Source organism: Crassostrea angulata, chromosome 9 (assembly GCF_025612915.1).
Source record: "Crassostrea angulata isolate pt1a10 chromosome 9, ASM2561291v2, whole genome shotgun sequence".
Classification (NCBI taxonomy): domain Eukaryota; kingdom Metazoa; phylum Mollusca; class Bivalvia; order Ostreida; family Ostreidae; genus Magallana; species Magallana angulata.
The window spans coordinates 6,659,775-6,682,100 of record NC_069119.1 but is presented as its reverse complement, the minus strand read 5'-3'; the positions used below and the strand labels follow the sequence as shown (position 1 = coordinate 6,682,100).

General features: G+C 33.5%; 2 protein-coding genes across 2 annotated transcripts; one reads left to right on the top strand and one right to left on the bottom strand.

Annotated features, from left to right (window-relative positions):
- Positions 1–3,267: 3,267 nt before the first annotated feature.
- On the bottom strand, positions 3,268–12,039 carry LOC128162668 (protein disulfide-isomerase A4-like). Its single transcript, XM_052825920.1, has 11 exons — positions 11,884–12,039; positions 10,590–10,719; positions 10,223–10,345; positions 9,552–9,634; positions 7,931–8,066; positions 7,233–7,438; positions 6,830–6,985; positions 6,505–6,653; positions 6,056–6,215; positions 5,080–5,316; positions 3,268–4,635 (listed from the first exon to the last, which is right to left on the bottom strand). The coding sequence occupies exons 1-11, from the start codon at positions 11,960–11,962 to the stop codon at positions 4,226–4,228; spliced, it is 1,869 nt and encodes a 622-aa protein (XP_052681880.1). The 5' UTR covers positions 11,963–12,039; the 3' UTR covers positions 3,268–4,225.
- A 1,796-nt stretch (positions 12,040–13,835) lies between these two features.
- LOC128162682 (uncharacterized) lies at positions 13,836–22,300 on the top strand. The gene is made up of 7 exons (XM_052825942.1): positions 13,836–14,060; positions 14,442–14,541; positions 15,122–15,243; positions 18,975–19,056; positions 19,484–19,560; positions 19,908–20,034; positions 21,683–22,300. The coding sequence occupies exons 1-7, from the start codon at positions 13,894–13,896 to the stop codon at positions 21,740–21,742; spliced, it is 735 nt and encodes a 244-aa protein (XP_052681902.1). The 5' UTR covers positions 13,836–13,893; the 3' UTR covers positions 21,743–22,300.
- Positions 22,301–22,326: the final 26 nt, after the last annotated feature.

Below are 22,326 nucleotides of genomic sequence, written 5' to 3'. Positions count from 1 at the left end.
CAATTCACTTGTCTCAGTCTATCAACATATTTTCCCTTATACTGTGGTTTCATCAATATTCGCTGAATACCAATTTTCGTGGATTTCGTTGTTAAGTTTATCCATGAAATTAAATGTTCATTGAAGTGCAATTTCTACTATCAATTTGTATTGATGGGGTCATTGGCAACAAATTTACGTATCCTTGAAACTGTGATTTTCACTTTATCCACGAAAATTGATACCCTTGAATGTTAATGAAACCACAGTAGGCAGTTTTCTCTTGACTTGTGCATCCGTATTATGTATTTGTTATCGTAAAATTCATAAATCAAACAAGAGGCCCATAGGCCACATCGCTCACCTGAGGAACAATAAGTATGATAAAGTCAGCTTAATGGAGTCATAATACAAACAATCTGGACAATGTACAATAATACATGTAGATCCTGTATAAATAAAATCCATTTTCCCAATTGGAACTCGGATAGCCCTGATTGCTGCCAATACTTTCATCACCGCTCCTGCACATATATAGGGACTCAACGTTACGCAGGCAGCGACCGCACACCTACGCAACTCAACAGGTACCAAAGTTAACGCAAGCAGGGATGACCGCAGGAAGGGAGTGCTGCACACTTGCGCTAGAAAGGTCAGAACACCAGCAGGGATGACCATACACTACTGCTCCGCTGCAACCACCACCAATACAAGCAAGTATGATCGCACTCTTGTATTAATGCAATACAGGGCAGGAATGACCGCACACCCTGTATCATAGGTTAGAAAACACGAAGATGACATAGAGCAGGGTTATCCACACACTCAGTCTATCCATACCTGTTCAAGTTTAACCCCAAACAGTCATTCATCATAATGCAATAGACAATGTCCCTATATATGTGCCGGCCTAAAATAATTCATAGTATCTTAAAATTGGAAATATAAAATAAACAAACTAATCCGGCCTTACCCAAAACTACTTATGCAGAACAACTTATATACATTGAATACTATTGTATAAAAATAATCATCACAATATTTGGTTAACAGTGGATGCATTAATTAAAATAATAAAGAATCAATAAATCAAGGGCAATAACTCAATACAGTAATACAAAGAGATTCTAATGAAAAAATAGCTGCCTGCTTCAATTTTATAGTCATATCACATGTTGAGTATTGCAGTTCTCAAAAAGATACTTTACAATTGTTTATATATGGGATATTTTAGCTACATCAAACTCTGAATCTTCTTGTGAGGCCGAAGAATTGTCCTGGAGCCAAAGTCTTAACAATTATAAAGAATCATCTTGCAGATTAGTTTCTGAGAAGAAGATTTTTAAAGATTTACTCTATATATTCCGATGTAAAACTTTAACACCCCCAATGTGGCCTCACCCTACCCCCAGGGATAATGATTTTCACAACTGTGAATCTACACTACCTGAGGATACTTCCACACAAGTTTCAGCTTTCCTGGCTGATTAGTTTCTGAGAAGAAGATTTTTAAATATTTACTCTATATATTCCTATGTAAAACTTTGACCCCCATTGTGCCCCACCCTACCCTCAGGGATCATGATTTTCACAACTTTGAATCTACACTGCCTGAGGATGCTTCCAAAAAAGTTTCAGCTTTCCTGGCTGATTAGTTTCTGAGAAGAAGATTTTTAAAGATTTACTCTACATATTTCTATGTAAAATTTTAACACCCCCCCCCCAATGTGGCCTCACCCTACCCCCAGGGATCATAATTTTCACAACTTTGAATCTTCACTACCTGAGGATGCTTCCACACAAGTTTCAGCTTTCCTGGCTGATTAGTTTCTGAGAAGAAGATTTTTAAAGATTTACTCTATATTTTCCTGTGTAAAACTTCGACCCCCCCCCCCCCTCATTGTGGCCCCACCCTAGCCCCGGGGGTCATGATTTTCACAAATTTGAATCTTCACTACCTGAGGATGCTTCCACACAAGTTTCAGCTTTCCTGGCTGATTAGTTTCTGAGAAGAAGATTTTTAAAGATTTACTCAATATATTCCTATGTAAAACTTCGACCCCCCATTGTGGCCCCATCCTACCCCCGGGGGTCATGAATTTCACAAATTTGAATCTTCACTACCTGAGGATGCTTCCACACAAGTTTCAGCTTTCCTGGCTGATTAGTTTCTGAGAAGAAGATTTTTAAAGATTTACTCTATATATTCCTATTTAAAACTTCGACCCCCCATTGTGGCCCCATCCTACCCCCGGGGGTCATGAATTTCACAACTCTGAGTTTTCACTACCTGAGGATGCTTCCACACAAGTTTCAGCTTTCCTGGCTGTTTAGTTTCTGAGAAGAAGATTTTTAAATATTTACTCTTTATATTCCTATGTAAAACTTCGACCCCCCATTGTGGCCCCATCCTACCCCCGGGGGTCATGAATTTCACAACTTTGAATCTTCACTACCTGAGGATGCTTCCACACAAGTTTCAGCTTTCCTGGCATTCTGGTTCTTGAGAAGAAGATTTTTGAAAATTTCTTGAAATTTTTCATCAATTTCTAATTATCTCCCCTTGAAAACGGGTGTGGCCCTTAATTTTCACAACTTTGAATCCCCTTTGCCTAAAGATGATTTGTGCCAAGTTTGGTTGAAATTGGCCTAGTAGTTCTTGAGAAGATGTTGAAAATGTGAAAAGTTTACGGACAGACAGACAGACGGACAGACGGACGACAGACAAAATGTGATCAGAATAGCTCACTTGAGCTTTCAGCTCAGGTGAGCTAAAAAGGTTATCAATGGGTATTCTTTTAGGACACATGACACTTCTTTCTTCCTATAGATATTTATTGTTTACTACATGTTCTTCCTTTCAATGAAGTTGGATGGTCAACAAAATACCCATTAGATCTTTAAGCCATAAACTATTTAGCAAGGAAAAATTCAAGATCATTTTTAGCATATTGATTTAAATTTGTTCCTATATCTTTTAAATTATGCATATTTATCATTTTTCTTAAGAGACCAATATACATGTAGTATAGTCTAAGGATGACCACGAATACCCAGCCCACTTTAAGAATGAGAAAATATTTTAATAGTGCAGGATAATAAGAATTCATTGACAAGATGGATCAAATCATCCAAAAACTGAATAGTTGATTAAGTGTGTATGATTAAAAATTTAATTTAACATTAAATTCAACTTATTCATGAATATTGTTATCATAAAGTATCTTCTATGTCAAAAATGAAGCTTTTCTTACATAACTTAATTAAATGAAAAATTCACTTTTGATAGAAACGATTTTTATTACAAATATATTCAATTTATATGATGAGTAAGCTTTATAATATTGCATACATTAAAACTTTTATCCACAGACATAATCCATTTCAAATGAACAGTAACACAATTGTACCCATGAATTCCTCCTTCATTTTATCAAAAAATGGTTCACCATAAACAGGTAATCAATCACAAAAAATTGAGAAAAATTCCACCCTCTCTTCCTTCAGTGATATAAAATAAACAATTCACAAAATATGTAAGATATTGTCTACACAACTGGCAAACTTCTAAGTACAGAATAACAGAAATATGTTCACATTGCCTTTTTTCCTGGATTTTGTTAGATACATGTATCATGTTTATTAAACCAATAAATTCATATTAACAACTAGATCTTTTAAAAGTACAAACAAAAACATACATACTTTTGACTCCAATAAAATAAATAATTGATAAGATTCTGGCAAATAAAACCTTGAGTGTTATCACAAATGTTTGGTCAATTGCAATGTTCTTATGGTAAATAATGAAAAATGAACAATAAAGAAAACCCTTACCAAGGATTTCAACACCCTTCTATCTGCTGGATTTATAAACAACCAATGTATAAAAAATTTTCAGATTGAAAGAAATCTCTTGTTTGATTAATTTTGTAAAGTAAACTACAAAAATTACAACCAAAGTCTAACAAAATCCCTTTATACGCTGTAAAAAAAATATCAACTTTTGACCAATAGATTACATGTACCTTATATTTCATCCTGCAAAACTATAGTCTATTACCTATTGCATTTCATCCTTTCCCTTATATTTGTATATTATTATATTTTTGCTAATATTAGTGTATATCAATATAGGTTTTTTTCTTACAATTTGGTAAAGATTAGCTTTGCAAATTTCATTCTGTAACAAAAGTACCTCTAAATAAACACATCCATTTACTCTATAACCTATCACACAACAGTATTATAACTCATCTTTTCCTTTAAAGGCTACAGTAGCATGCTCCTTCAGATATTTCATAAAATCGTCTACTGTCCTTCCACCGCTATATTTCACAGGATTGTCTTTATTGTTAGAAGGCGCAAAATATATCGTGGGGAATCCCTCAGCTTTAAATGCTTCAGGTACATCGTTAGCGGTAGCATCCATTTTGGCTATCACGAGATTTTTCTCCTTTTTGACTTTGGTTGCGAGTTCTTTATAGATAGGCTCCAGCTGTTTGCAATGGCCACACCAAGGTGCATACAACTCGATTAATACGTCCTTTGACTTGTCTTTAACAATTTTGTCGAAAGATTTGCCGACCACGGTTTTCACTGGGCTGTCCTGTCGTTTTGGGATAGGTTGGGACTTAAGGTGAGGGGTCAGTTTACCTTAACGAACATATATAAAGAAATTATAAATAAATGTATAATTACAATGGTGTGGATTTCTGATTTGAGCTAAAAAATTTGTTTTTACATTTTTAATGTCTTAAATTATTTGGTTTATATTTGTATTTTTAATATTTCATCAGCTTTGTCATGAAACGTTTCTAAAACCAACTATACATTTGTAATAATGTATCAGAGATCACGTAATGGTGGACATCATTCATATTTTTTTATATCTCGAAATCTTTTAATTGTTCTGTAAATTATACACATGGAGTACTGAAATTTATTTATATTTGATCTCAATAAATATCCTCATATTAATATATATGTAATGATCATTCTTTGGCAAATTATACCTTTAGTTAGTCCAAATCTACCTTACTAATACATATAATGCGATAACATGCACATACAGACATCCAATTTTATCACTTCTACTACCTTTCTTCATTTTGGTGATGTATTCTTCCACTTCATCATCTTCCCACTCTTCCATGGGCTCCATTGGATATTTCTTTCCGTCAGGGCCATAACAGGCAATGTTGATTTCCTCTCCAGAATCGTCCAATCCAAACTCGGCTAACAAGTGACTGTGCTCGTCTTCGTCGGCGATGGCAAATTTTACCTCTTTGTGATTGTTGGCAATTTTGGCAACCTTATTCCTCCATAACTGGGTAGCTGTAAAAAGAAAATAAACTTTTCATAACGCTTTCATTACATGTTTTATCTCAAAAAGTTTTTGGATTTACCTTGACCTTGGCAAATAATTGCTGAGTAGAGTAGTAATTCCACATTTAAACAGAGCGAGATAAAATGCTATGAACTATGCTGTCTATACAATTAAATGTCTGTACATTATTTAAGATGCATAAAAAAAATGTCTATACATATCAGGCATGATTTTTTCCATCTTTTTCAATGCCAAGATTGCTATTGTGAAGGATAGATTACAAAGGTTCAGCCAAATAACTTAAATGACTGTAAAAAAAATCCATATTTCTATCTATCTGAAAAGAAAATACTTCTCTAAAGCTCCGACTTAAATAAAATAGGGAATATTAAAATAACTACATGAAAGGCAACCTGTCATATCTTCAATAGATTAGTCAAAAAACAAAAGAAGAAAAAACATGCAAAGATAACATTTATATATTATCAAACTGGGTAACAATAGTGACCCCCTCCCTCCCTTTCTACCAACAATATCTCTTCACTTTGATTTATACAGTATTTATCCCTCATTTTCTAAACTTACAATTCAGACAGATCTACTCTAGAAAATACATTTACAATACATTGTCAACAAGATAAAACCACAGTCCTTCATGTTTAATACCAGTAACACCCCTCCCCTTAACCATGACCCCCTACCCCCCCCCCCCCCCCCCCACTCCTCACCCCTAACACACAACCTTACCGTCTCTGTGGTCAAAGCTCCAGTCCACGGTGTAGAAGACGAAACAGAGCGGGCGGTACTTCTGGTACAGTTTGATGTTGTTAGCCTTGTACTGACCGACCAATGGTACCTCTCGCTTACGAACAAACTCCACAATGTCTCCCTCATCTTTAATATTGTCCTGTAGATGATACATGTATTAAGATAGATGTAAAGATCCACTCAGAATTATTACTAACCAATCATAATCAATATCTGAATAACAACCAATTAATTGGAATAAAGATTATCTGTTCAGAATTATTTTCATGCATTTTGAATTGTTTAGCTCTAACCAATCAAAATCACTTAAATCGAATCTGAATTGGATGGCAATTCTTTTTTTTTTTTTTTTTTTTTTTACAAAATACTGAATCAGACTGATATTTCAAAACTCTTTTTTAATGAATTACTTATTTCAATTCTCTTACCAGTTTCATAACATGCCACTTAGGTTCATATTTGGTATAATATCTCTCAGGTGTGAAAACTAGGACGGTCTGCGGATTGGTTTTGTAGGCATCACCGATCTTTGGATCCAAGGTGTGGCCGAAGGAAAACTCTTCACGCATTGCGTTTGCTGGGGAAAAAAGCGCCATATAAACTTTGCTGCTTAAAGTACAAGAGTTTTTCTTCCCCTGCATTAACTCATCACAAAGAGGAGTTGATTTTTTGAGACACTGCATAGATTAAGCGATTTATTCAAATTTTTTTCTGCATGAGGACAAAATTATCCACTTCCCACTCTCCACATACCTGCATCCATGTACATCCGGAGTTTAGGATCGTTGAGGTTGTCAAAGAACCCCATGACATAGATTTCATCCTGTTTCATGGATGACTTCACGTCCTTCACACTCAGTTTCAGTTTTGAGGCCTCTCCCTGTTGCATGATCATATAGTTCACAATACCTGAAAATGACAAAACAGTGAGCATATGGCATACATGTGTAATGCAACTGAAAATTTTAATTTTTAGGATTATCTATGATTGAGGTGAGAGTAATTGGAGTTAGAATCAAGATCAAATGAAAAATGTTAGAGAACATAAAAAATATTCATAATTTTACATGCAGACCCCCCCCCCCAAAAAAAAAAAATATGCTGGTCCTTTGACCACCCCTTCCCAGTAATTCATTGATTTTATTCCTTTAGTTACCAGTTTCATCCCTGGGTCCATTGTATTCATATTTCTTCCCTTTCCTGAACAGGAAGAGGGTGGGGTACCCTGAGACCTCATACTCTGAGGCTAGCTCCGTTTCCACCGTGGCATCTACTTTTCCCAGGGGTATTGGCTCTGACTGGATGTTCAGCTGTTTGGCTGCTTTCTCGTAGGAAGGCGCCAGGGCCTTGCAGTGACCACACCTGTTTTATAAAACATGGAACTACAAGGTGAGCTAATTTTCAGACTATCAGTTGGTTTGAGAAAGTTATTTCCCTTTTGGAAACAATCTAGCAATAAATGGAAACAATCTATTGGGGCATTTCATCTCCAAATAAAATTGTGAAATACAAAGCTGACCAATTTTGGGACAAACTTTATGTTTACAAAGGTTATTTCCCTTTCTTAAACAATCTAGCTACAGATTCATATGGTGTTTTATCACATTTAAAAGTACAGAGTATATGCATAAAAATTCAAGACAGGAAGTGCTCATCAAATGTCTACACTGATAAACAATGTATTCTGTTATAATAAAATGGCATTTTAATATTCATATACATTTCATAGATTCATACTGGTATAATAATAATACATGTATATCTTTAAAAAAAAAATGAATTCTAAAAAAAGGGAGACAGTCATTAAAATACTGATTGGCTGTACCAAACATAAGTGATGAAACCAATACTAACCATGGGGCATAGAACTCGACTAAGCTCAGGTCATTGTTGATAAAGTCCTTGAAGTTGTCCTTGGTCAAGGTCACAACGGCCTCTGGAGGGGGTTTCCAATCGGGGTCTGATCTTTCCTTGACATACCGTATCAGACCTAAAAAACATTTATAAAACTCAGGGTCACAAATAACTAGTCTAGGTCACCCTTAACTCTTCTCCCAAAATGGTGGCTTACAATAACCACAGTGCACACTATAGCGTATTATCTCAAGGGTGTATTTAATGTAAAATGACCATTTGCCATTTCAAATGAATAAACTTGTTTTGTTATTTGTATCTTGAAAATGGTTTACACTTGGTATTTGTTTTGAAGTTTGTTTTGAAGTTAGGAAATCAATGTTCTTTACAAAAATCTTCAATTAATTTTTCAACATTCCACACTTAATTCATTGTGAAAAGGTTATAAGAATTTTTATTTATCTGTTGAAGCAAAAAAAAATACATATTTTGAGGTTTCTTTACAGAATAACATATAAAATCTTGCAAGAAAAAAGGTTACTGGTATGTTTTATTACCACATATTTTTTTTACAAGCTATTTCACTCTTTAAAAAAAAATTACAAGCCATATATATAACTAACGCAATCCCTTAAAAAATGTTTTTTATCCGATTGGTACAGAAATATATCCCACAATATGGCATGCCTATACAAATAGTGTGTTAAAATTTCAAGCAACTGCGATAAATAGCTGCTGAGAAATCTTTGATGAAAATTTGTTTGAAAATTTTGGCTAAAAATAAACAATGTCATTATTTAACAGGAAGTTGACGTCCGATTGATACAAAAATATATCCCTCCATATGGCATGCCAAAACAGATAGTGTGTTAAAATTGCAAGCACCTGCGATAAATAGTTGCTGAGAAATTTTTGACGGAAATTTGTTTGAAAATTTTGGCTAAAAATAAACAAAGTACTCATTAAACAGGAAGTTGACGTCCGATTGATACAAAAATACATCCAACGATATAGCATGCCTATACAAATACTGTGTAAAAATTTCAAGCATCTGCGATAAACAGTTGCTGAAAATTCTATGACTAAAATTTGTTTGAAAATTTTTGCTAAAAATAAACAGTCGACATTTAACAGGAAGTTGACGTCTGATTGGTACAAAAATATATCCCACGATATGGCATGCCTATACAAATATTGTGTAAAAATTTCAAGCATCTGCGATAAACAGTTGCTGAGAATTTTGTTTGAAAATTTGTTTGAAAATTTTGGTAAAAAAAAAGCAAAGTTGTCATTTAACAGGAAGTTGACGTCCGATTGGTACAAAAATATATCCCACGATATGGCATGCCTTAACAAACACTGTGTAAAAATTTCAAGCATCTGTGATAAATAGTTGCTGAGATAAATGCGACAGAAATTTTTGTTATGGACGGACAGACAGACAGACACACAAGGGTAAAACAGTATACCCCCTCTCCTTCGGAGCAGGGGTATAATTCGGAGCGGGTTTATAACAATAATTTTATTTTACCAAACATTTTTACAGTATTTACCTCAAAACAAAAATCTATGGGTGGAAACTTGTTACTTCGGTAATAAGTACAAGATTATGATAATTTACCTTCAGTAGTTCTGGCATCATCATAATCATAAGGTACACCTTTCTTGAAGAACTTTAGAGTTGGGTAGCCACTCACATCAAATCTGAAACACCAAAGTAGACCAATTTATAGCATGTAGGTCACTGAAAGTGATTTCATTTGACAGTGTTAACGATTAGATGGAACTATATACAGGGTTATTTTTGCCCCATCCTGAATTTACTCAGACATAGTTGCGTTTAAAGAAAGATAGTTTGAAAATTTAGAATTCATCCAGTCTTAAATTCAGCTGCTGACAATAAGGGCAATAGGAGTGATAATAAAACTAGGGCAAATATTTCTCTGTATAAAGTATATATACATGAGTTTATACAAAATGACCTTATGAAGGTATAAAATTTACTTCTCAAGACCCTATCGACACTCACTTATTTTATATTCAGTAACAATGATGTTAAAAAGGGAAATAAATCAAAATTTTAAGTAAACAAAGCATATGATACAAAAAATAACAAAAGTTTATCAACCTGGAAACCTTCAAAAGAAAGCAACAGACCATATCTTAGCAGATGAATGATTGAAAATAATTAATCTGGAAAATCATGTAATGTCATGTCAAATGAATCTCGGTCAACCAAATGCATTTGTAACATCTAATATAAGATAGCTAGGTTTTTACTCAACTACATACCTTGATGCCAAGTCAGATTCTATGGTAGCATCGACTTTGGCAAGGGGAACTGGGGGGTCCCAAGTCTTCAGGACCTGGGCTGCCTTGGCATAAAGTGGTTCTAAGGATTTACAATGTCCACACCTAAAATTAAAGATCATTCAGTAAATACATAAAAATCTTGATACCTGAGTAAAGCAAGAGCTTTAAAGAAATTCATTAAAAAAAATAGCAAGAGCACATGATTGGGAGGAATCAGTTGATACCTATCATCATGTAAAATAGGATATAATCAGAGATTATCTGTGTTGAATTTTTCAAGCTTAATTTAAGGGTTGTAAGAATATTCAATCTGGTAATTGAACAATTCAAAATGTATTATCCTTACCAGGGGGCATAGAATTCCACCATTACATTGTCATTATCATTGATAACCTTGTCAAAGTTGTCTTTGGTTAAAACAAGAACGTCAGATTCCTCTTTCTCCTCATCTTCTTTTTCCTCTACTGTATCGTCATCTGAAAACATAGAAGGTCGGAGTGTTAGAATAAATAATCATCTCTACCACATGCATTTATTGATATACTGTAGATTCCTTATTATACGCGATTACTTAATTCCACGATTCAACGATTTTCCATCAAATTGTGAGAACATAAAATCACGAAAACTGAAATTTTATCATATTTCATGTAGTTTACATGTGTCTGAAAATTAAAAGCAAGATTTTAGAATTTGCGAGACGGTCTTCTCACGATTTTATGCAGATAATAACTCCTCGTGTTTAATTAGGAATTTACAGTATTAAGTTCTCATATGATTTTACACTGAATGATGTTGTGTGAAAAGCTCTTTTCTTTTTACAATAAAGAAGTTACAGAAGTTCTTTGAAAATAATAAGCACCGTGTCAGTGTGTTTTTTTGTTAGTCTCGTTTTAACTGATGCTCAGCTGTCTTTGTAAATCTCTGACAAGCGAAGATCTCTGAACAGCTGAACAAGACTAGTTTTTGTCAACAGCTGACCTGGGTCCAGAAGAAGAGAGTGAAGTTACTGTAATACTAAATTCTCTTCTCTAGCATGAATAAAGGGGACTTCTCACATTAGATGTACATGTAACCTGAACCTTTACTATATTTATTTAACAATGATTGATAAACAAGTTCTAACGTCATCTTGTATTAATATCTCTAATTTGCACAGATGTTAGCAGCAAGAGGGGGTCATTGATGAAGGAGGAAGCCGGAGTACCCAGAGAGAACCAGCATGTGTCCAAGCAGGCGACTGCCATACCCTTTCACAAACATCCACAGTCGATCATGGGAATTGAACTTGGGTAGTAGCAGTGATGAGTGGTACATCGAGTGCATTGTGATGTGCATTTATTACAAAGCCGAACAGCAGAAAGAACAGATCGACAAATGCAAACTGGTAATTAACTTATCTCTTCAATCGTACTGTATGATTTGAGAAATATGAGTTAAACTTTTCACTTATCTATTCAATTATATGATTTGGGAAAATACGAGCAAATATAGATTAAGCGTCAGCGAAAGAATGAAAGAGGAAGACGTTATCAGTGTATCACTGCATCGGTGACCAAATCCTAACGAGGAAATTCGAACCGTCATGCACCGGATATTGATTTCATCCTATAAGTATGCATAAGTAAAAATATACCTACCATCATCCTCTGCTTTCACAGAACTGACTGTCAGCAGTGCAATAACTGTCAACAGCCAAAGATATTTCTTCCAGGCCATGGCTAGTCCTTGTTGTTTTCCTAATACTGCCTGTTCACCGCCTCGAGCAATGTGAAAGTGGAAATAAATGCATGACAAAATATAAATCAAGCACGAAATAGCATCTTAAACTTCAATTTCTGAAGAAGAAAAAAATAATACAACGAAATTAAAAATTAAGTTGTAAAAATATTTAGATTTTTAATTTATAAAATTACTTTCCATAAAGATTACTAACAAAGTGTGGCATTATTTCTGCGTAGTAATACAAAACTTTTCTAAATAAAAACCAATCAGATTTTGACAAGTTCGACTTTACCAAATGTTACGTACGTGGCCCGGAGTCTTTTTTCTTATCAAAAGAAAAGTACACCAAATTCATTAAAATCTATAGGGCCCATCGAACTGTATATAAATACACATATCAATTGAATATACGAATGTGTGAGTGATTAATCATTTTGTCTAGATTATATCAGTAAAAATGAAATAAAATAAAAAAAAAAATAAATAAATAAATAAATAAATAAATAAATAAATAAATAAATAAATAAATAAATAAACTTTCCTATCCACAGTATAATATTTTCGAGAAGGATAATCATGTGTACAACACCCCCCCCCCCCACAAAAAAAAATGAAAAAAAAGAAAGAAAAAAGAAAAAAAATCAATAATAATTTTTTTAGGAAATACATTTAACTCTCAACAATTGAAAGAAAACTGGGAAAGGTTAATACTTCTATATATAGGTTAAGAATATTGAGATGACTTTTGAGAAATTAAATAATAATTAATATATGGAATATAGGCGTCGGAACCGGGGGGGGGGCTAGCCATTAGAAACATAGCAGGATAGAGGGTTCAGCCCCCCCCCCCCCCACTTTTTCCTCGCAGGAAAGATTATAGTTCCTAAATTTACCTTGAAAGATTGAGAAGTTGTATTCAGAAGCATACTAGCCCCCCCCCCCCCCCCCCCCCCCCCCCCCCGCACGGATTAAGAAATTCATGATTTTGGGGAGAAAAAAAATTTGGGTAAGTAAATTTTTTTTTTGGAAGTATAGGTATACCCCCCCCCCCCCCACGGATTAGGATTTCCATGATTTTGGGAATTACTTTTTTCTCAATATTTCTTAGGATTAGTTTAGCCCCCCCACTTTCAATTTGCTTCCGACGCCAGTGGAAACAAATCTTGAAGACTTTTTATAAAGTTATATGTTTTTTTTTTCCAAAGTTTCATACAAAGCTCATGACTTTTTTCTAAATTTTGGAGGATTTAGAACTGTGTCAGTCTGTTTGTGTCACCGACGTTTATATGTACATTCCTATAATGTTCGACGTTAACTGAAAATTTAGGATATAATACGGACACAAACATGTGCATATCCATTTATTTATTTATTTATTTTTTTTTTTTTTTGGGGGGGGGGGGCTGTCCGAGGGATAAATTCCTATTCCGGGGGGGGGGGGGGGCTTCGATGCCAATTTTCAGTAATTCATCTATTTGATTTTGATAAGTTTGAATTTTCGGGGGGGGGGGGGCTTCCAACCCCGACCCTCACATAAATGACCTGACAAGCTAGTGCAGTTGTTTTGTCGTTAAAATGAACGTTAACTCTAATTTATTTTCATTTGGTTTATTTGTTTTGTTTCTTTTCATTTTGTTAATTGTTTGTTTGTGATTTTTTTTCATTTTGTCTGTTTGTTTGCATGTATTCTTGGCATTTAATTTTGAAATCTTTAAAATAATATTCATACATGTATCTACATATAATGAAGATAGATATATACGGTTATACCCATGACTTTATCAAGTAGATGTTATCAGTAATATATAAATACCCATTCACCTGCACACAGATTTTCTCCATAAATGAGGGTGATATCATGTGCTATCATCTGAGTGAGTTAAAACTCCCCCTTGATCTCCATCGTATACTATAGACATCAAAGGATGTCGGGTCAGTGTAAGAATCTCGTCCGTATTTCATTGATCGCGATGACCATTGTAAATTCTGTGACCGCCGAGTCATGTCAACAGCTGAGTCCCTGTTCTTGTAAGATGTCCGACGGTTTCGTGGTGGATCTCTCTTCTATATCCAACACGGATCAGACACCATAGTAAGTCAAATATCTCTCTCTCTCTCTCTCTCTCTCTCTCTCTGTCTCTCTCTCTGTCTCTCTCTCTCGCTCTCTCTCTCTCTCTCTCTCTCTCTCTCTCTCTCTCTCTCTCTCTCTCTCTCTCTCTCTTTAGGCGTGTTATGTAAAAAAAAACCCATCTTTGTAATAAAGTTATTCAAAGCTTTTAATATTTTATATGTCTCTATCTTCTCCAGACCCATACTCTGTCAAATTATTGTTTATTATGAAAGGGGAACCTTTAAACTAATTGCTAGTGATCCAATGATAAAACTTATATGTATCACATTGATTTTATTTTATTCTTAATTTATTGTTAATTAGTGGTTAATGGCATTGTTGTTAAATGTGATCGTTTTTAAGTTTTCAGGATGTGCTAAGACAAGGTTCCAATAATGAGCTGTATTCCTTCAATGCTTGTAGTGGATTTACAGAGGGAACAGGGTCATGTAGTAATGTAGCGGTAAGTTAGAAAACAAATAAACAAACAAACAAAGACAGGGAAAACAAACAAACAAACAGATTGAACGAAAGAATACTTAGTCTTGTAGACTGTAACACATTAAACCTCCTAAAACAAATTAAATGAAACTAATAACTGAAAATACATTCAACATGTTCAAGATAGATAGATAGATAGATAGATAGATAGATAGATAGATAGATAGATAGATAGATAGATAGATAGATAGATAGATAGATAGATAGTCAGACAGACAGACAGACAGACAGACAGATAGATAGATAGATAGATAGATAGATAGATAGATAGATAGATAGATAGATAGATAGATAGATAGATAGATAGATAAATAGATAGATAGATGGTCAGACAGACAGACAGACAGATAAATAGATAGATAGATAGATAGATAGATAGATAGATAGATAGATAGATAGATAGATAGATAGATAGATAGATAGATAGATAGATAGATGGATGGATAGATAGATAGATAGATAGATAGATAGATAGATAGATAGATAGATAGATAGATAGATAGATAGATAGATAGATAGATATTATCGTTTTTATTTTACAGTTATGTATGGTATCCATCAGTGGGCCGATAGAGCAATATAAATCTCTGGGATCTCAGACATCAGCCTCGTTTTCGGTTAACGGTGACGTCATTGACCTACATTATGATGACGGTGACAGTGGGTGAGTACAAGGTCGACACCAATAGAGTGACGTAACATCCTTTGAATTTGATCGTTATTAGTGTTAAAGGGGCATGGTCACAATTTTGGTCAAAAATTATTTCTCCGATTTCAATGTTTACAATGCTTCAGTAAGGCATTTTTAAAATGCAACCGAAAATTTAGGTGTCATTCGTTGAGTTATAAGCGAGTTACAGAGCTTACAATTCTGCGCTATGTAAAGAAAGCTATTGTTTACATTGTGAATGTTTTTAAAGTGACAATTCCAGTTTTAGACCAAAACAATGTGTTTAACGCTATAGTGAGGAACTGATTGTTTATGCTTACAATGAATAATAAGATAGACAAATCAGTTTGAAAAAGATTTTTTACAGGTATATTGAACCTAATATGTAAACAATAACAGGACACGAGCCTGTTTACATGACAAAATATCTTGCATGCTTATAACTCTACGACTGACTCTCAATATTCATTTGATCATTATTAGAAATTCATTCATACAGCATTGTAAATAATAACAAGAGGCCCATGGGGCCACATCGCTCACCTGAGCAACAATGGGCGTTCAAAAGATATTGTGCCATATGGTCCCTCGGTAGAAAAACAAAAAATAAATATTGTAAAGTATTCGAATTTTACACTTTTTTTGTATACATGTAATCTTTGACATTGTACCTTCATGAAATACTATTTTTTACCAGAATAAGAAAATTCTACGCAAGATATAAAACTAAACATTTGGTAGAGGTATACTGTTAAGTTGTTAACTTCCAAATCCCTATATTTTCGTTCTGCCCCCCCCCCCCCCCCACTTTGTAAAGCGATCAAAATATATGAGTGCATATAGTTACATTTTTTTCATCAACTACTCAGTACTTACTAGTTATTGTTTTAAAAAAAAATAATAGTTATTGTTTTTTATTTTAAAAACCCTACATGTATAGATGTGAAGAAGAAAATTGTACCTCAATGTGCTCAATTTCTCAAATTAAAAACATTCAAAAATTTTATTTGTCTTCTCCATTACAATTAAATGACTGTTATTTACTTCGCGTACAAACCAGGATAATTTTCCGCTGTGATATTCTTAGGAATAGCGATAATTACTTTATCCCCGCAACAGAAATGTGTCAGAAATATGGAAACTGTTTTAAAGATGTCGTTTTTATTTACTCGTGTCTGAAAAACTATCAAAATTGATGTAGATTTCACATTATTTATTGTATAAAGAGAGGGAGAGTAGATATATACAGAATACTGTGGAATCATTAAATTTCGTGGGGGCCAATTTTCGTGGATGACTTAAATTTTACAGATTCGTGGGGACGTAATTTCGTGTTTTCATATATATCTACAAAAGGGAATATGACTTTATTACCCTAATTCATCAATTCGTGAAGGATGTTATTTCGTGGATGAGAGGTACCCAAGAATTCCACGAAAAATGAGCCACCACGAAATCTAATGATTTCACAGTATCATTATTTTATTTTGTTTGTACAAGTATTTAACATACTCTAATTCATAGAGATTTTCTAATGTTCAACCAAAATTTCAGCGTCAATTGTAGAATTATAAGCAAGATACAGAGCTCACAGTTCGCCTAGGTTTGATTCATATTTTGTTCACATGAGTTTATTACATTCAGCTTATGATTTTTAACTTGGTATTTCCTATTCAGCATTTAAAATGGAAAAAAAAGAATGGCCTAAGATTTTATATTCTTTTATTCACTCAATACCAGTTCACTGGTATTTGAGGTTCAAAATCAGTTTATACAAATGTACACAAACACAGTGAAGGATCACATGTACAGTAGGAGTAATAATGACGAAAAAATGTTAAGTTTACAATACAATAAGATGTTAAAGTTGGTTTCTGAACGAACAGACTTTCAAAATTTTCTCAATAAATATTGACAAATTTTTTACTTTTTTAATCTTTAGTTTTTAAGATCTGTGTACAAACATAGAATTGTGAGCAAATCTCTGTATCTTGCTTATAATTTGAAGCTTAACACTCAAATATGGTTAGTTATTAGAAATTGAAAACAATTAAACACAAGAAACATTCACTATAACAAATAAAGAACACAATTTATTTTTTCGAAATGAATCATATAGATACATGTATATACCTACATATTTCCGTCAGCAATGTCAAACTTTATTTAAATTGAATAAACTCGAGAAAATGCCGAGCATCGCAACAAAACCTATTGCATTAATCTACCATTACGCAAAAGATAATGCCGATCGAATTACCGGTAGAATGAATTGTATTTCATTATTTTTTAATACATCAGATTTTGCTTAATTTGCGCAGGTAAACAGTTAACTGTTTTGATTTACCAAAGTCTCTGTTTGATTTGATACGTAAAAATCACGAAATAATACAGACGATTGTTCCCAGGTTACAAGCAGAAATAATGAAAACGAAACGAAAATCGGAACAAGCTAACACCAACGTCATGTGTGAAAACTGTCAACGCATTGAAATATTTAGCCTCAATTTACTTCACAAAATCGGCAACGATATATTTTGCATGTTTCAAAAATTTCCCTTCATACGCAAACTGTTGCACAACAAGCAAATTCATCATAGTCAGATCGACCCTTTTTCTTATAATGTCATGGCTGCTTTAAACAAAGAACCTCGTTTTAGATGTATGGAATACGAGTCTAGGTAAAATGGGTATGCAAACCCGGGCCGTGGCAAAATAAAAGCCAAGGCAGATCGACAATCGTCAATTCCAAATACGCATTATTTTGCAGCAATATTTACAGCGAATACAAATATACTAGTCCATCAAATATCCTGATATTTTAATGAGATTGGCAGATTAATATCTGCCAATCTTTGTTTTGCCCAGACCAAGTCTTGCCTACCCATTTTACCGGATGCCGGATTACCGGATGCCGAGCCCGAAGCCATTAAACTGATTGAAACACCCATTTCCTTTATTATTATTTTCGTAATAACTCAAATTTGACAAAGAATTAGCACTTAATTTTTGCAATTTATATTTTCCTTCCCATAAGGATAATTTATGCTAAACTACGTTGAATTGGAATCAGTAGTTCTTGAGAAGAAGATTTTTAAAAATGCACCCCCCTTTTTCTACAGTTTCAAGGTTTTCTCCGCTTTGAATACAGATCGGACTTTTATTTTTGCAATTTATATTCGCCCTCACATAAGGATGCTTTGTGCCAAATTTGGTTGAAATTGGATAAGCGGTTTTAGAGAAGAAGTTCAAAATGTAAAAAGTTTACAGACGGACAGACAGACAGACGGACAGACGGACAGACGGACGACGGACAAAATGTGATCAGAATAGCTCACTTGAGCTTTCAGCTCAGGTGAGCTAAAAACAGAAAAATTAGATTTGACTAAAATTGTGACCATGCCCCTTTAAAATCCTGAACATTGCATGTTACCTGTATATAACAAATATGTTGTACGAATAACTGAATAGTATATAAGAAATCTAAAGGGCTGCAAGCTATTAAGTAAACTATGTCCTGAATTAACTTGATAATGTTTAGTAATAATGATATATTTTCCGTATCCTAAATTAACTGTGTAGTTGATGTCAATTTAAAGGCGATATTCTTTACTTTCTTTTTTTTTCTCTCATAACATACATGTGTACTGCCTGCTGTTTAAATAATATAATCTTTTATGGGCGCATTGTTTAATTGATTTGTTGTTTTCTGATGTTTACAACAGGGCGATCTCCGTGGTACACCTGTCCTGTGACGAGGGCACTCTAGGAACCATGGACCCCAAAGGCAGTGCCGGGGGACCATACGTAAGTCATTAACGTCATTGGAAATGGCGCTTCATCTTTTTTTTTCCAAGGAAAATAATTTATCAGATCTCTTTGTACGCAACGAGAAAATTTGTTTCTAACGATAAGCTTTAACTTATTTGTGTAAATTCTAAAGGCTACCAAAAACTAGTGCTGTTGCTTTTAAAAAGTTTTGAAGTTGAACATTCCCGCCCCAAACTGCTCTGCTCCATATTTAAGCATAGTATCTTACGTTTCAAGAAATTGATGACTTAATTTGGCTTACATCAAAGGTCAATTTGCATGTGATGAAAAAGATATATACGGATATGAAGTTAATACAAACAGTTTTTATTCAAGACGATACAAAATCATTTCCAAACAACAATTTTGATAAACTGTTAATAAGCCATGCAAATTTCACGACCGCTTATACTTCTTTTTTCAGGAGATAAATATTTCAACCAAACTAGTTTGCAGAAACAACAGTTCCAAAATATCTGCAGGATCAATAATTCTCATTGGGTAAGCCTGTTAAATATAAAAGTATAATTTGAGTAGATATTTTTCTAGTTTGTCTTGATTTGAACCAAAGAATCAAATCGAAATCCATCAACCTAGCAATGAGATATTTTGCTATTGCTGTTGATATTCAGCACTGTGTTGACTTGACATAAAAAGCATGTAAAAGTATTGTTTTCCTGTACTTAGCAATCGGATTGTCTGAACTTATCTGCGTTTACAAAGCTTGCTCTCGTCCCTATGCACATTAAAGTCCTTATACACATTAAAACAATTTTAAAATATCTTTAATAAGCATCAAAACATGCAACACTTGAGAGTAATTACATCGATTTTCTTGACATTTTTAGATTTGCGTCCATTGTGTTCTTCTACATTGTGTTGGGTGTAGTTATACAGAAAGTAGTACGGAAGCAGAGCGGTGTTCACTTGATACCTAACTACGAACTCTGGAGCTCAGTACCGGGAAATATCAAGGTATTTCTTTGTGTCAATATTCATTGTTTTGAATTGGCTTTAGACCTAAGATTTAAAAATTGTGAATGAAGTCAGCGGAATGATAATTAATCAAGCCATCGTTTCCTTTAGAAAGGAACAACTGAGAATACCCTTCAATCTTGCAATTTATAACGTATTTGTAAACTTTTCGGGTTTTATTCACAATCCTTTAAATAAGTAAACGAAATCCATATTTAGTGAGAAAAAGATAGAGGTTTTTTTTTATATATTGATGTTTTGTTTGCAATAAAGTGAAGATTTTACCCCACTTTGGAGAAATGAAGTAAATATATTTTTTACCAAAACCACCTTTATATACTCATATTGTTTAGCAAAAAAACTTTTGTTATCATATAATCCGAACATTTATATGTGCAGTATTAATGGTAACCACATTTTTAAAGGGGCATGGTGACAATTTTGGTAAAATTTTATTTAACTTTTTTCATTGTATAAAATGATTAAGTCACATTATTTTAAAGATCAACCAAAATTTAAGTGTCTGTCTTAGTTATATAAAGCAAGATACAGAGTTCACAAATATTATTTATGTAACAAGGATTATATCTTCTTCTTTTTTTTTTTTGTTTACAATGGTACAATATACCGGTAAAAGTTATTTTCAAGCTGATTTTATTTCTGCAAATTCGCTTTAAATATAAATAAAAGTTCCTTGTTTTTCCACATTCATTTAAGTCTAATCCAGAAATTTTCTTTAAAAAAAAAGGAAACATAGCATGAACTTTGTTTTTTAAGAATTGTGCTCTTTATAACTTGCCAACGCAGGACGACTTTAACTCCCAAATGTCGGTTGATTCTTTACTGAAGCATTGTAAACATTAATCAAAGTACTGAAGTACTGACGGGAGTTGATTTTATCGATTATCATTTATTTAGAAATCAACTTATCTTGCATGGCAATTAGTTTCTAGTCGGTATTTGAAATACGCACTTTTTTATAATATGAATTATTAAACTTTTCCGGCAAGAATTTCGAGAAACCTCATATTAATCATGTGTAATATTTAAGGATAGATTTCAAACTATGTATTAGTAATCGAAACAATTCTAAAAATTGTATAGATCTAAACACTATTGACATCAAACTCTTAATACAGTCTCGTTTAACTATACGTTCGGCTGTCTCCGTTAATCTCAGACAAGCAAGAGAGCATTTCTGCTTGTCGGAGATTTACGAAGACAGCCGAGCGTTTGGTTGAACGAGACTGTATTAAACTCTGGCGTAGGGATACATGAGACTACAAAAATATCTAAATTGTTCGTATTATATAAAATCTGACTATTTTTAAAGTGTTTATAGATAAGTTTCCTTGAAGAACAATGCTCCAGCATACATTACATCGAATTTTTCTATTATTTTCAAGAACTACGTCTTGTCAGCGGTGATGTTTTGTGCTTAGGTCCAAACACTGTTTCACTTTCGGTTTGCCAGAGTAACTGCATAGGAGAGTTGATTAAAATCAACTCCCAAAAACGGAAAAATAGATTTTAACCAAAATCGTAGCCATGCCACTTTGAAACACTTAGAAGAATTGGAATAGGTGGAATAAAACATTTAATGTTAAAAATCATTTATTTAACGTAAGCGTTATCATTGTCATTTCAGGTCGGCATAATGTACACAGTGAAATGCGGAAAAACTGGACACCATTTTGATAAAATATGAACAATGAACAATGAAAGTATGATTCGAAATATTTATCATGCTTGTATATCATTTCAAATATATGTTATATATAAGGAGAGAAATGGCAAACAAAGCACAATCTTATTTTGATTAGACTATAGTATAGTATAGAGGAGCGGTTTAACAAGTCTAATTTTAATTAATAACGTAGCATAGTTACAGCCTTGAAAACCATGATACGTTAAATTCATATAGGAGACATTGACCCATCATCAAAATATATGTATTCGGAGACGGTGATATATTAAAATTCTATTTCAAACATCGTACGTAAATATGATAGACAAAGTTAAACCTTTTGAATGTACATTACATACCTGTCCGTATTGTATTACATTGCTGCATCATGCTATTTCATACATTAAGACAACAAAGTGAAAATAATTAATGCTTTTCTCATTTGAAGATTTTGTTTATGTGATGTACATGTAGATTTGTAAAAACATAATACGTGTTTTATGTCTAGTAATGTTTTCCTTCTGGTTAGAGTGGTGAGAGAAAAATTCAATGAGAAATAAATACATTGAAAGATACAAAGCTTTATTTTTATACAAAGAACAAGA

Coding starts and splice junctions, on each gene's coding strand:
- LOC128162668 (XM_052825920.1), bottom strand. CDS start 11,962: ATGGCCTGGAAGAAATATCTTTGGCTGTTGACAGTTATTGCACTGCTG. Junction 5,317..6,055: donor GAGCTTTGACCACAGAGACG/GTAAGGTTGTGT, acceptor TTCTTTTTACAG/CTACCCAGTTATGGAGGAAT. Junction 4,636..5,079: donor CATCACCAAAATGAAGAAAG/GTAGTAGAAGTG, acceptor ATGTTCGTTAAG/GTAAACTGACCCCTCACCTT.
- LOC128162682 (XM_052825942.1), top strand. CDS start 13,894: ATGTCGGGTCAGTGTAAGAATCTCGTCCGTATTTCATTGATCGCGATG. Junction 14,542..15,121: donor GGTCATGTAGTAATGTAGCG/GTAAGTTAGAAA, acceptor TTTATTTTACAG/TTATGTATGGTATCCATCAG. Junction 15,244..18,974: donor TATGATGACGGTGACAGTGG/GTGAGTACAAGG, acceptor TGTTTACAACAG/GGCGATCTCCGTGGTACACC.